The following is a 13,808-nucleotide window of genomic DNA, read 5'->3' as shown; positions in this document are numbered from 1 at the left end:
TCACAATAATAATGAGGAGGAGGAGGTTAAAATAAATTCCAAGATGATAGCACTTTCAGGTTTACCATTTGTTTTCCTCACAATATCCCTATAATCCTAACCTCCAAAGTGAACAAAGAGGAAAAGACTATATATATATATATAAAATTATTGATGGCAACTCCTTTTGTGATGGCAAAGAACTGGAAACTAAAAGGCTTCCCATCAAGTGTGGAACAGCTGAGAAAATTATGTTATATGAATATAATGAAATACTGTTGTTATTAGAAATGGCTTAAGGGATTTTTTTTTTCAGAGAAACTAGGGACTGATGGAGGATAACAATTTATAAAATAGCAACATTATAAAGAAAAACAATGTTGAAGAAATACCAACATAATCATCAACCATGTCTCCGGAGGACTGACTAACAACAGTGCTGCTCACCTCCTGACAGAGGTGAAATGCACAATGAGATAGAAATTTCTGTGTATGGAAAGTGTAGGAATTGATTTGTTTTGCTTCCCTATACCTATTTGTTAAAGTTTTATTAGAGATTTTTTTCCCCCAGTGGGGGTGAGAAGTAGAGATTGAAAAGAAAGAAAATAAATGTTTATTACATGAAAAAATAAAAACAAAGCATATAAATACAGCAATAATTCTGTAAGAAGATTATACTTATTTTAAAGATATGTCTAATGAGGCCTGGGGAGTTCAAATGACTTATGTCTTAAGAGCACATAGCAAGTTAATGATGAAATCTATATCTAAACTGAGGTCTTCTGACTCCAAATACACTTAAATCCATCGTTTCTAAAGATCAGGCTGAGGTAGAGAGGCAATGATCAAGAAGAGAGAGTATTTCCATTTTTAATTCTTGTTTTATTGAAGAAAAGAAAAGGAGAGAAAAAAATAGATTCCCCCCCTACCCCCATCCCTGTACACCCAGCCCTATTTCCCCTCTGGAGGGTGGGTGCTCTGGCCCTCTGCACAGGGAGGGCCAGGGTGTGGGAGGCTCTCTGCCTGGGCTTGGGGAGTAGTGTCCAAATACTCTCCCCTGGGGGAAGATTTAGGGGGAGTCTTAAAAAAGGATGTCCAGGGCTTGAGAGGCGAGGCCAGGGCTGCTCCTGGGGAAGCTGGCCTTTCTGCTCACCAGTGTGTCCTTCCTCCCTGCCGTGGGGCCTCGGGGCTGAGAAGAACCAGCTAAGGATTTTCTCTGTCTCCCACAGCCCACTGTGAGAACAGGCAAGGGGCCTGTCAGAGCAGGACGGAGTCCTAGAACCCTGTCGGGGCTCGGAGGTCTTCCCAGAACCACGTGATGGGTCCAGTCTGGCTCCTCTGCCTGGTCTCAGCAGGCTGGACGGTCCCCTTTGGCCAGCGGCTGGCAGGCCTGCCACGGGCCCCCTCCCTGTCGCCCATCTCTGTGCCCCCCCCCTCCCAGAACCTAACACTACTGTATGTCCCAGAGATACCCATCTCTGTGCCCTAGCCAGAGGCCGGGCTCCTTGGCTCCGAGGCAGCTCCTCGGGGGGAACCGGGGTCGCCGCCTCCCTGCCCCGGCCCTGCCGAGCCCACCTCCACTCCGGGGATCCTCAGGCCCATGGGTCCCGGGGCCAGGTGCAGCAGGTTTCCTCGCAGGAGTCTGGGGTGGGAGGCGGTGTGGGGGAATGGGGTTCGGGGGAGAAAGATGAGTCCTGCCTCGTCCCCAGCCCCAGGCCCCAGCTCAGACCTCGGTCTGGAGGTCAATGATGTCTTGTCCCACCAGAGGTATCGTGGCCCCCGTCTTCTCCCACTCCACGGTTTTGAGTTCTAGTGGAGAAGGGGGGAGCAGGTCTATCTCTTTTTTCACCCAGGCCGGTGTTGTCTGACCTTTCCGGACACTGTCCCAAGGTCTTCTGTTTGGAGTCTGCTGCTTCTCTGGCTGTAGAGGGTGGGAGAGGAGGAAGAGACCGGGAGAGAGAAAGAAATGAGAAAGAGAATGAGATGGAGACAGAAATAGAGGAAAGCAATCAGAGATAAAGACAAATATGGACCAAGACAGGGATAAAAATGAGAGAGAAGAAAGGAGAGGGGAGGGAAGGAGGAAAGAAGAAAGGAGAGGAGAAAGGGGGAGGAAAAAAGGAAACAACTGCCCTCAAGAAACTCATAATCTGTGGACAAAATGGTAAGTAGGGTGAAAGGTGCAGAGAGTTGTTCCCAAAGCCAGGAAAACCTGGGTTCAAGTATTGCCTTAACATAAACACAGAAAAGTACACAACACACACATATACACATACACACACGTGTGCAAATGCAAATATGTAGCTATACACATATACATGTCTCATATAAAACTAAGTTATATGCACATACTTGTATATGTACACTCACCTGTGTATACTCACATACTCAATATATACCTATGCATATACATGTATATGTGTATATATATTTTCACCTAGCTATATCTATATAGCACAGCTAGGCAGAACAGTTGATTGTGTGGAGTCAGAATTAGGAAGACCTGAGTTTAAATTCAACCTTAGATGCTCACTTGCTGTGTGACCCCAAACAAGTCATTTAATCCAGTTTGCCTCAGTTTCCTCATCTGTAAAATGAGCTGGAGAAGAAAATGGCAAACCTCTCCTCCATCTTTGCTAAAGGTTTTCTTCAGTCACACATGACTGAACCAATTGAATTCTCTCTCTCTCTCTCACTCTCTCTCTCTCTCTCTCATATATATATTTTAAATACAAAGTGATTTCAAGAGGGAAAGAACCCTGACCCAGTCACTTAACTTCTATCTGCCTCAATTTTCTCATCTGTAAAAGAGGGATAATAATAGCATATACTTATAATTATACATATCCTTGTGAGGATAAAGTGAATGAAATAATATTTGAATGCTTTGCAAGTCTCAAAGTTTTATACAATGCTGGCTGCTGCTACTACTACCATCATGGCCAAAAACAAATGGGGATCTGCAATGACTTCATGTAAAAGATGGTCCCTGAGTATTGCTTTAAAAGAAGCTAGAGTTTTTTAGAGACCGAAGAGGGACTATCTTCTGACCATGAAGTCCGTACAAAGTCTGTGCAAAGAGAAAAAAAAAGTGGTAAATGGAATGTCACTTTTTGGGGACAGCATTTGACAAGTCTGACTGAAACATGGAATTTATGAAGGAGAATAATAAGACTAGAAAGATATGGGGCGGCTGCAGCTGGATTTGGAAAGCAGCAGGGTGAAGATTTTAATTTTTTTTCCTAGAGACATTAAGACTCCCAAAGATTTGGGGGCAAGGGAATGGCAAGATCAGATCTTGTTTGGTCAGTTTGGTGGCAGCGTGGAGAATGAATTGGAGAGGGGAGACTGCTATCTTATTCCAGATGAAAAGTGATGAGAGCCAAGAGGAATTAGGATAGAGGATGGGTAAAAGGGGAAAATGGGAAAAGTCTGAGAATTATAGTAGGGGAAGAACTAACAAGTCTTGGCATACATAATAAATGCTTTTCATTTATTCACATGAAAGGTCAGGAAGGAGCATTATTGAGGAATGACTCTGAGCTTGCAACTCTGGGTGACTTAGATGGTTCCCTCAAAAGAAACATGGAGGACTGGAGGAAGACATTCCACTTTAGAAAGTTTGAGTTAGAAATATCTAAGTGGAGATTTCCACTAGGCCATTAGTAATGTTGGATATTCAAAATAGATTAGGGCTAGATGTGGAGATTTGAGAGGAATCTTCATTGAAATGTTAATTAAACCCATGACTGTTGATGTTAATTAAACCCTTGGGAGTTGTTAATTAAACCCAGGAGAGTTGATGAGATCATCAAGTGAGAGAATATCAGGAAAGAAATGAAGGGAGCCCAAGACAAATTTTGCTCATATATACTGAGAAGAAAAATAATGATGAGCCAGTAAAAGAGATGAGAAGCAATAGTGCTGGAGACAGCAGAAGAGTTGGGGAAGCAATGGGATAAGGGAAGTGGCAAGGGAGATGGGGTGAAGAGAGACAGAATCCAGAGAAAGTGGGAAATGGATGGTTACTAGTGGCAAAAAGTTCAAGGAGGTCAAGGAGAATGCAGTTAAAAGATGACTGATCACAGAAAATCCATTTTCAGCTGAATAATGAGGTTGGAAACCAGAATGATTGAGGAAAGTCTGGGAAGTAAGAAAATGGGGGTCATGACATAAATAATGCTCTGAGTTTAGTTCTGAAAGGGAGAAGAAATAGAGGAGGATTTTAGAAGGCTAATAGGATCAAGAGAAGGGTTTTTAAGGATGGGGAATGTTTGTAGGCATTAGGGAGGGAGCTGTTAATACAGAGAGACTGAAGATAAGAGGAAGGAGATGATTGATGGTAGGCTATAAGAGGAGATAGGAGGGGACAAGCTCAAAGGAATAGATGAAAGGTTGGTCATCACAAGGAGAAATTCTTTTTCATTGAAAATTGGAATAAAGAGGGAGAGAATAGCAGATAGTGAAAAGAGATTTTGAGGGGGGCAATAGGAGAGAATCAGCTTAGGACAAATAGCCTCAGATTTCTCAATCAAGAAAGAGGTGAGGTTCTCTGCTGAGTAGGAGAGGGGAGGAAGTGCTCTTGGAAGCTAAGGAAGAGGGTGAAGTTTAGAATAGCCATAGTTTGGGTATGATAAGGAGGCAAACCAGATGGCATAAAATGGTTGTTGGCTCTAGGAAGGACTCAAGGGAGATCATAGAACATAAATTTGTGGGGAATCTAGGACATATGTATGTTCAGCTTTTTCCAGAAGATAAAAAATAACAATTACAATGATGATTCAGTTGGTTTTCAATTGTGTCCAACCCTCTATAGCCCCATTTGGAATCTTCTTGGCAATGATACTGGAGTGGTTTGACATTTTCTTCTCGAGTTCATTTTATAGATAAGGAAACTGAGACAAACAGAGTTAAGTAACCTGCCTGAGTTACACAGCTAGTAAATGTCTGAGACTAAATTTGAACTTCCAAAGATAAGCCTTCCTAACTCCAGACCTCGCATTGCACCACCTAACCTCCCATATGAGGATGACAACCAACATTTATATAGTACTTTTAGTACAAAATACTTTACATACATTTTTCCCTTATATCTTCAAAACATCTCTGTAAGGGAGGTGCTATTATTATCCCTATTTTGCAGAAAAGGAAACTCAGCCCAAGAAGTGCTGATTTACTCAGTGTCACATTTTCACTATGCGTTTGAGAAAACTTGCTAACTCCAAAGCCAGTGCCCAACTTCTCATTCTATCTTTCTTTCTTCTTTCGTTCCTTCCTTTCTTCCTTCCCTCCCTTCTTTCTTTCCTTCCTTCCCTCTTTCCCTTTTCCTTCCCTCTCTTCCTTCCCTTTCCCTCCCCCCTTCTTTCTTCCTTTCTTACTTCCTTTTTCTTCCTTTCTTTCTTCACTTCTTCCTTTTTTCCTTCCTTCCTTCCTGTCTTTTTGTTTCTCCCCTTTCTCTCTTTCTTTCTCTCGTTCTTTCTTTCTTTCTCTCTTTCTTTCTTTCTTTCTTTTTCTTTTTTTTGAGGCAACTGGGGTAAAGTGACTTGACCAGGATCACACTTCTAATAAGTGTTCGAGGCTAGATTTGAACTCAGAAAAATGAGTCTTCTCAATTTCAGACCTGCACCACTATTCTTGGATTATTGTAACAGTCTGCTATTTGGTCTCCCTATTTCACATGTTAGTTCATCCTCTCCTCAACTGTCAGAATGATTTTCCTAAAATACCGTTCTGACCACATTGTCCCTTAAAGAATTGGTACATGCTAGAGAAGTTAAATAAACCTTATTATTATTATCATCAAGGTTTTGGCTTAGAAGGAGTGAAGGTGATGGTTGGGAGAGTTAATGAACTTGGATATCAGAGTTTCAAAGGAATATCAATATCTTACATAAGGTTTAGGAAGAATCTGGAGGGTAAGAAAATGGAAGTCATGACATAAATGGTGCTTTTCTGGAAGTTAGTTCTGAAAGGAACTCTGTATGTATGTATCTATCTGTCTCCCTACATATCTATCTATCTATCTATCTATCTATCTATCTATCTATCTATCTATCTATCATCTATCTCCCTTCTCTCTCTGCCTGTGTGTTTTTCCACATGTCTATATTTATGTATCTCTCTATGTCTATGTCTCTCTGTCTCTTTCTGGCAATGGAAGAAAAAATTGTGAGTCAGGTTCTGAACTCCTTGAGAAAGCTGAGGAAAATTATCTGGAGACTACTAGATAATTGGAACAGTAATAACTCCCATTTCAACAGTGATTTAAGATTTCATTGCACTTTCTTCACAATACCTTGTAAGCTAGATAAGTAGGTATTATCTCTATTTTGCAATGGGGAAATAGTCTCAGAGGTCACACAGTAATTAAGAGTTCATGACTGGTACCACTCTACATCTCCAAATTTCCCTTTTTTGCCTCTCCCTCACACATCCTACCCACAAAGATCAGAATTCTGTTAAGTTTTCATATCCTTCTCTGTAAAATGAAACTAATAATTCTTACACTACTGGTTTCACAGAGTTATCCTAAGGAAAACATTTTGTAAATGTTAAAACAAAAGAGAAATGGGAGTTGTTATTTTCACTATTAATAGATATTTACTGGGCTGAATTCAATTTAGTCCTTTCAACTGCCACAGTGATTTTCCTAAAGTGTGAGTATTAGCATATCACTCTCTTAATAATTTCCAGTAGCTCCCTATTATCTTCATAATCTCTCTCTTTTTAATCTTCTTAGATTTTATCCCCCTCCATGCATTCTACAATCCAGCTTCAATAGACTACTTGTTCTTATTGGAACATGACTTCCATAAATGGAATTACTTTTATTATTATTATCATTGTAGCAATTATTATTACTATTATTGTTATTATTACTATTTTCTCCCTTCTCTGTGCCTTTGTCACTGGTTGCCCCCCCTACCCAAGATGTTCTCTTTTATCATCCCAGTCTTTTGGAATCGCAGATTTCCTTCAGGATTCAGCTCCAATTCCATTTCCTCCTGTGGAAAGTCTCTTCCAGTTTCCTCCATCACCCCCAGCTGCTGGGGACTTTCCCCCTCTGAAATCAATTCCCACTACTTTGTATATATTTCATATGTCTGTAGCTATTTACACGGTGTCTCCCATTAGAAAGAAGGCTCAGCTCTTTGGGAACAGAGACTATTTTTTCTTTTTTCTGTATTGTCAGGGCTTAGCCCAGCACCTGGTATATACAAAACAAATAATGCTTATTGACTGACTGAATTAAACTCCCTTCTATGATTTCATGTCCCTCCCCAAATTGGCTGCCCTTCCTAGACCTTCCCGAATGTTAAAGATAGAATGGACTTTAGGGATGAACTAATCTAATCCTTGGATTTTTATGGAAAAGGAAATCAAGTCCAGAGAGGGGAATGGGCTTGAGTGAAGATTACACAGTGAGTTTTTTGACAGAGCAGAGACTGAATGCCAGTACTCCTGATGCCCAGCCTGGGGCTCCATGGACCACACTAGGCTTTAAGCCCTTGGCTCTTAGACAAGGTCACTGACCTTACTCTCTGCAACAGGTGGCTCCTTTTCTTTCTCCTTCTCTGCATGCTGCAGCTTACGGTTCAGGTCCTGGAACATGTCCTGATGGCGTTTCCGGGTGTGCATTATTTTCTGGGGAAAGGGAGAAATACTTACAACAAAGCATGATGGAGAGAGAAATTAATGGTCACCCTGGAGTTTTCATCGGTTTCAGAAACACTGGCTTTCAAGTCGTAGGGGTTATGGCTAAGTGCCTAGTCATATCTGGCCTGAAGCTGCATTCAATTTCCCTTACTGATGCGGTAGGGGACCCTTGAAATGTCAATCAGTGAACTCTCTGGGACTCACTTTATCCACAAAGGAATTCTCAGAAAACAGATCTCTATTAGACTTGGTTTACAAGTTAGAGTTGGGGTTCATAAAGTTATAAAGAATCTTGAGTAGAATAATAATAGCTAGCATTTATATACTGCTTTAAAATTTACAAAATGCTATACATATATTAGTTAATTTGATCTTCATAATAATGATAATAGATAACATTTATACAGCACCTGCTATGTGTCAGGCACTGTGCTGAGCACTTTGCAATTATTATCTCATGGGATCCTCACAACAACACTGTGAGATAGGAGCTATTCTTATCTCCATTTTACAGATGAGGAAACTGAGGCTGACAGAGGCTAAGTGACTGCCTACTTTCAGGCTTCAATGGATTTCTTCAAATTCCAAGAGAACTACATTTTCACCAGAAAGCTTTCCTCAACTCCTCTAATTTCCAGTGGGTGATTACTTCCTATTTATCCTGTATATTGCTTGCTTTGTATATATTTGCAAGTTGTCTCTCACATTAGATTGAAGGCTCTTTGAGGATAGGACTATCCTAGTCTCTTTTTGAATTTCCAACACTTAGCACAGTGCTTGGCACATAGTAGGTGATTAATAAATGTTTATTGAATGGCTTAATGCCATTCAACTAATAGGTATCTGAGAGGATTTAAACTCAGGATTTCCTATCTCCAGATTCAGCCTCTCTTGACTCTCAGATGAAATACTATTTATAAAGTGCTTAGTGCAGTGTCTGACACTTAGTAGGTCCTAAATAAATGCTTATTTCCATCCCCTACTTTTCCTTGATTATGTCTTTTAACTGTCTCCAAAAGGACCTTAGCAGCCATCCATGCCCACCTGTCCATGAAAAAGAATCCCCACTCTAACACATTAATCTAGCATTTGTTTGAAAACTTCCAGTAAAGAGCAGCTCACTACCTTCCATGGCAATTCAACATATTTTGGATTATCTTAAATTTAGGAAGTTTTTTTTTTTTAATGTCAAGCCTAAATTTGCTTCTTTGCAATATCTACTCCTTTCTCCCTAGTTCTCTCCCTCAAGGGATTAGAACAAGTCTAATCAGATGAGGAAATTGATGTAGAAGTTAGGAGTCCACACAGCTAGTAAGAGTCTGAGGCTGTATTTGAATTCAGTTGTTCCTGACTCTATGCTGTATCCACTGTGTCACCTATCTGCCTCTTTAAAACAGCTATCATTTATGTCTGTTATAAATCTTCTCCCAGCTAAACCTCCTCAGGTCTTTCAACTAATCTTTATGTGGCAGGTTTGATGTCTCTTAACATTCTATCTGATCTACTTCAAATTCTCTTTGACTTAACAATGCCTCCCCTAAATTGTGGCTTCTAAAACCGAACATAATTCCCCAAATGTAAGTCTGAATTCAGCTTTAAAAACTTTCTAGTTGAGTGACTCTGGGCAAGTCAATTACCCTCAAATCACTTCAGTTTTCTCATCTATGAAATGGGAATAATTACAGTACCCACCTCCCACGATTGTTGTGAAGATCAAATGAGAAGCTTATAAAAGCTTTTGCAAACTTTAAAGTGCTATAGAAATACCAGCTATTATTCAGCATGGGAGAGGAGTGGAGAACCATCCACTCCCTATTCCTTCAAACTATGCCTTCCAATGCAATGCAAGAGCACAATACTTTTATGTTATTATTTTTGACTGTCACATCACACTTTAGCTAAGTCATGCTGAGCCTGCAGCCCCCAGATAGGCTCCAGATCTTTTTTTCACACAGACTTCTGTCAAGTCATACTTTCCCCATGTTAGACTTGTGAATAAACTAGCAAGGTCAGAGATCCTTCCCTGTTTCTCAGAAAATTTCTCTATCCAACCATCGATACCCCAGAGACAGTGGCCTTTCCTCCCCTTCAAGCAGGGGAATCCTGAGGATAAGAGAAAGACATGCAGGGAGTGAAAGAGACACCCACCTCAAAATCCAGCTCTGCATACCGAGATTTCCTCCTCTGTGAAGATAAGGAAGAGAAAGCTCAGTGGGAATTTGCAAATTACTCTTAAAACATGCATGAATTTTTTACCAGCTCTATCCCTTGGTTCCCCTTCAATCCTAACATCATTGCCCTTTCCTCCTTCCTTCTTCTTGAGGGGGCTGATCTTAAGTGTTGCAGGAGGCCCCTGGATCACACACTTTCCCCCTTCACTCCCAAACTGCTTGAAATTCCATCATTATTGCTCCTGGCCCTCATGTTGAAATGGGGATAAAACCAAAGGTATTATCACAGTCTCAGTGCCAACGAGTTTTTCAGAGCATTTTCTAAATACAGTTTTGGATGCAGGTGGAAAGACATCGAAGGGGAATAAAGTCCAGGGCAGGGACTACAATAAGAAAGCAGTGGAAACTCTTATGAAATAGAAGTAAGGCAGGGAGAAGAAAAGGGCAGCTAGAAGGCCCAGTGGATAGAGCACTAGGTCTGGAGTCGGGAAGTTATGAGTTTAAATTTAGCCTTTGACACTCACTTAGCTGTGTGATGCTGGGCAAGTTATGTATCCTTAATCCACTGAGAAAAAAATGGCAACAAAAACAAACCACTCCAGTAAATTTGCCAAGAATGGCCCATGGATAGTATGGTCCACAGGATCAAAAAGAGTTGGGCATATGTGAATGACAGTAAAGGAAAACTAAGGTAGGAACAATGCAAGATATGTTATCTTAGTATAGTGTTACAATAGGGAAGAAAACAGCATTTATTAAATGCCTACTATGTGCCAGGCATTATGCTAAGTGCCTTACACATATTATCTCATTGGTGTTATTATGTTCCCCTTTTTACAGATGGGGAAATTGAGGCAACTGCCTCAGTAAAAGAAAAGGGAATAATGCAAAATACATTATCTCAGTATGCTACAATAGGAAAAAGAACAGCCAAGCACCTACTATGTGCTAGGCATTATGCTAAGTGACTTACAAATATTATCTCATCAGTATTATCATGTTCCCTTTTCTACAGATGAGAAAACTGAGGCACAGTTTGAGGTTAATGATTTGCTCAGGATCATCCAGGCAGTATGTGTCTGAGACTGGATTTGAACTCATGTCTTTCTGACTAGAGACTCAGCTCTGTATCCAGTATGCCACCTAGCTGCCTTAAGGAGGTACCATGATGGAAACTAGCTCTAGCCTGTGCTCCTTTGCCTCTTGTTTGAAAGTATAGCTCTAAGTTGCCCCCTAGCTCCGTATTATCAGCATAGCAACTAAGGGAGAAATATATGTCTAATTATATGCCACTTTGCAGGAAGAAAAGAAAACGGGAGGAAGGGATTGAAAGAAATGGGGAGAAAAAGGGGGGAAGAAAAGAAGGAGAAAGAGAAAGAGGAGGAGAAGAGAAAGGAGAAAGGAAAAGAAAAGGAGAAGGGGAAAGAGAAGGGATAAAGGAAAGAGGAAGGAGAAAGAGAGGAAGAAGGGGAAAGGAAAGGAGAAGGGAAAAGGAGAAGAGGAAAAGGAAAGGGGAAAGAGAAGAGGAAAAAGAAAAGAAAAAGGAAAAGAGAAGGGGAAGGAGAAGAGGAAGAGGAAAGGGGAAAGAGAAAGAAGATGAAGGGGAAAGGAAAGTGGAAGGAGAAGAAGAGGAAGGGGAAAAGAAAAAAGGGAAAGAGAAGAGTAAGGGTAAAAGAAAAAGGAAGGAAAAGAGAAGAAGGGGAAAGAGAAGAGGAAAAGGAAAGGAGAAGGAGAAGAGGAAGAGGAAAGAAAGGAAAGGAGAAGAGAAAGGGGATAAAGAAGGATAAAGGAGAAGAAAAAGAGAAGGAGAAAGAAGAAGAGTAAAGGAAAGGGGAAGGAAAGGGGAAAGAAGAAAGAAAAGGGGAAGAAGAAGAGAAGGACAGGGAAGAGGAAGGAGACAGGAAAAAGGAAGAAGGGGAAAGAGAAGAAGAAGGGGAAAGAAAAGAAGAAGGAGGAGAGGGAAAAGGAAAAAGGAAAAGATAAAGGAAGGAGAAAGGAAAAAAGAAGAGGAAAGAAAAGGGAAAGAGAAACTGGTTGATATTAAGCCTTAGTAAGGCTACTAAGCAGTGCCCTTTTTACATTATACAGCAGACCTCTCCTCTCTCCAGGCCATCATGTAGACAGCTGCCAAAATAATCTTCCTAACTAAAAAAATGTGTGATCATGTTTGTCTCCAGCTCAAATGATTGCATTGGTTCCATCTATATTAGTGGTTCTTAAACTTTTTGATGTCAAGACCCCTTTATGCTCTTAAAAACTAATGAGGATACTCCAAATATCTTTTGTTTAAATTAAAATGTCATAATATTATTATGAAATAACTTTTGACCCTGTGGACCTCTGGAAATGGCCTCTGGACCCCACTTTGAGAACCTCTGGTCTACAGGATAACTTATAATCTCCTGCGTCTGGCCTTTTAAGCCCTCCACCTGGCTCCTACTCCTGTTTCCAGGCTTTCTTCACTCTTTTTTCCCTTCTAAATCTCTCCTAGACAACTAAAGCAGACACTCTCTGGCACTTCCCAATCTGACTTGTCCTCTCCTGCCCAATGCAAGCTGCTGCTGCCAAACCTGGGAGACAGTTTCCTCTGCCTTTCTTCCTCCTGACATTCTTATCTTCCTTCAGAGCCCTGTATATCTTCTCCACGAAGCTGGAAGCAGTCTTCCCCTCTTCAAACCATGTCAGTTTTTCTAGATTGCTGCTTCTCTTCTTTGGTATATGTTATATCTTTGAGGATCTTTATTTGATTATATGTTATACTTCCCCATTTGCCTATGATTTCTCTAAGGGCAGCACAATGTAATTTGTGTGTGTATGTGACTGTGTGTGTGATTTATTAAGTATCTACTATATGTCAGACACTGCTAAAACTTGAGATAAAAAGAAAAGTTGAAAAAAAATGTTCCCTGTTCTCAAGAAGTTCAGTCTAATCACTAATGAAGTTCCTGAAAAAATTCCATTAATTCCTCTAAAATGTGATTTCTAATGTTTGAATACTAAGTGCTAAGTACAGTACTTTACACATTTGTGTCATACCATATGTGTGTGTGTGTGTATGCATATATATATATATATATTATATATATATCAATACCTATTTGCAAATTTTTAAATTAATTTCCATTTTACTTAAAAGGTTTTTCATGCTGGGAGGACAGCCTATATTGGGCCCAATTATAGTATTTTATACTTGAAGGAATATTGGCCACTCACCTCCAGGGAGCTCATGGAGAGCGTGGAGACAGTCTCGCTCTTGTTCACGATCCCCGTGGGTGCCCCTTCACTGCTAGGCTCACCTAGGTTACTGGGGTGTGGCTCCGGGGCCAGGCTGTGAGGAGCTGGGGGTGGGGGAAGGGGCTGCTGCTGAGGTGGGGGTGGGGCTGAAGGTGGGGCTGGGGGCTGTGCAGGAGTCAGGGATGGGGCTTGGGCCTCAGGACATGAGGCTGGCTCTCGGGGTGGGCTCTTCACCCCATAGCCTGAGTCAGCTGCCATGTTGAGATGGATGAGGCGGGTCTGGGGCATGTGGTCAATGTTGATGCTGTATTTCCCCTCTTCCTTGGGGGGCTTGGCCCGGAGGGTGGCGGTGTTGGTGGGCAGGATCACATAGCTGGTGTCCAGCACCTTCTCCTGGGCCCGGCTCAGCTCGGAGTCCAGCTTCTTAAAGATGTCCCCATCGCAGATATAGATGGACTTGGGGGTCTTGTCTTTCTTAAGCGTCAGCGTGTGGTTGGCAAACTCACCCAGGTTGACCCCGCCCAGATAGTGGGGTGACCCCTGAAGGTGCATCTTGGACACATTGGTGGGAAGACTGTTAAAGTTAGAGGGGGTCTTGGGATGATTGAGTTTCAGTTTCTCTTCATCCTGAATGGAGGGGCGCTTCAGGGTCCCCGTGATAGTTGAGGTCCTGCAGGCCGTGATATCCTTGTTCAACACTGCAGAAAGGGAGACACAAAGCAAAAGGAAACTCAGGATTATCCCTTTCTGTGAGACCGCAGGGTCACT

The 13,808-nt window shown here is 41.5% G+C and overlaps 1 protein-coding gene across 4 annotated transcripts in view; it reads right to left on the bottom strand.

Annotated features, from left to right (window-relative positions):
* Positions 1-840: 840 nt before the first annotated feature.
* The window catches only part of ADGRB1 (adhesion G protein-coupled receptor B1), a 263,708-nt gene continuing 250,740 nt past the window's right edge, over positions 841-13,808 (bottom strand). For all 4 annotated transcript variants that reach the window (XM_051971170.1, XM_051971169.1, XM_051971172.1 and 1 more), the window contains 4 exons: positions 13,020-13,738; positions 9,784-9,819; positions 7,513-7,623; positions 841-1,900 (listed from right to left, as the gene is read on the bottom strand). In XM_051971170.1, coding sequence (XP_051827130.1) covers positions 1,703-1,900; positions 7,513-7,623; positions 9,784-9,819; positions 13,020-13,738 — 1,064 coding nt within the window. In that variant the 3' untranslated portion in view covers positions 841-1,702. The remainder of the gene's footprint in view (positions 1,901-7,512; positions 7,624-9,783; positions 9,820-13,019; positions 13,739-13,808) is intronic.

The sequence above is a fragment of the Antechinus flavipes genome, chromosome 1, assembly GCF_016432865.1.
Source record: "Antechinus flavipes isolate AdamAnt ecotype Samford, QLD, Australia chromosome 1, AdamAnt_v2, whole genome shotgun sequence".
Taxonomy (NCBI): Eukaryota; Metazoa; Chordata; class Mammalia; order Dasyuromorphia; family Dasyuridae; genus Antechinus; species Antechinus flavipes.
The sequence above is the reverse complement of the archived record's forward strand: the minus strand, read 5'-3'. Positions and strand labels throughout refer to the sequence as shown.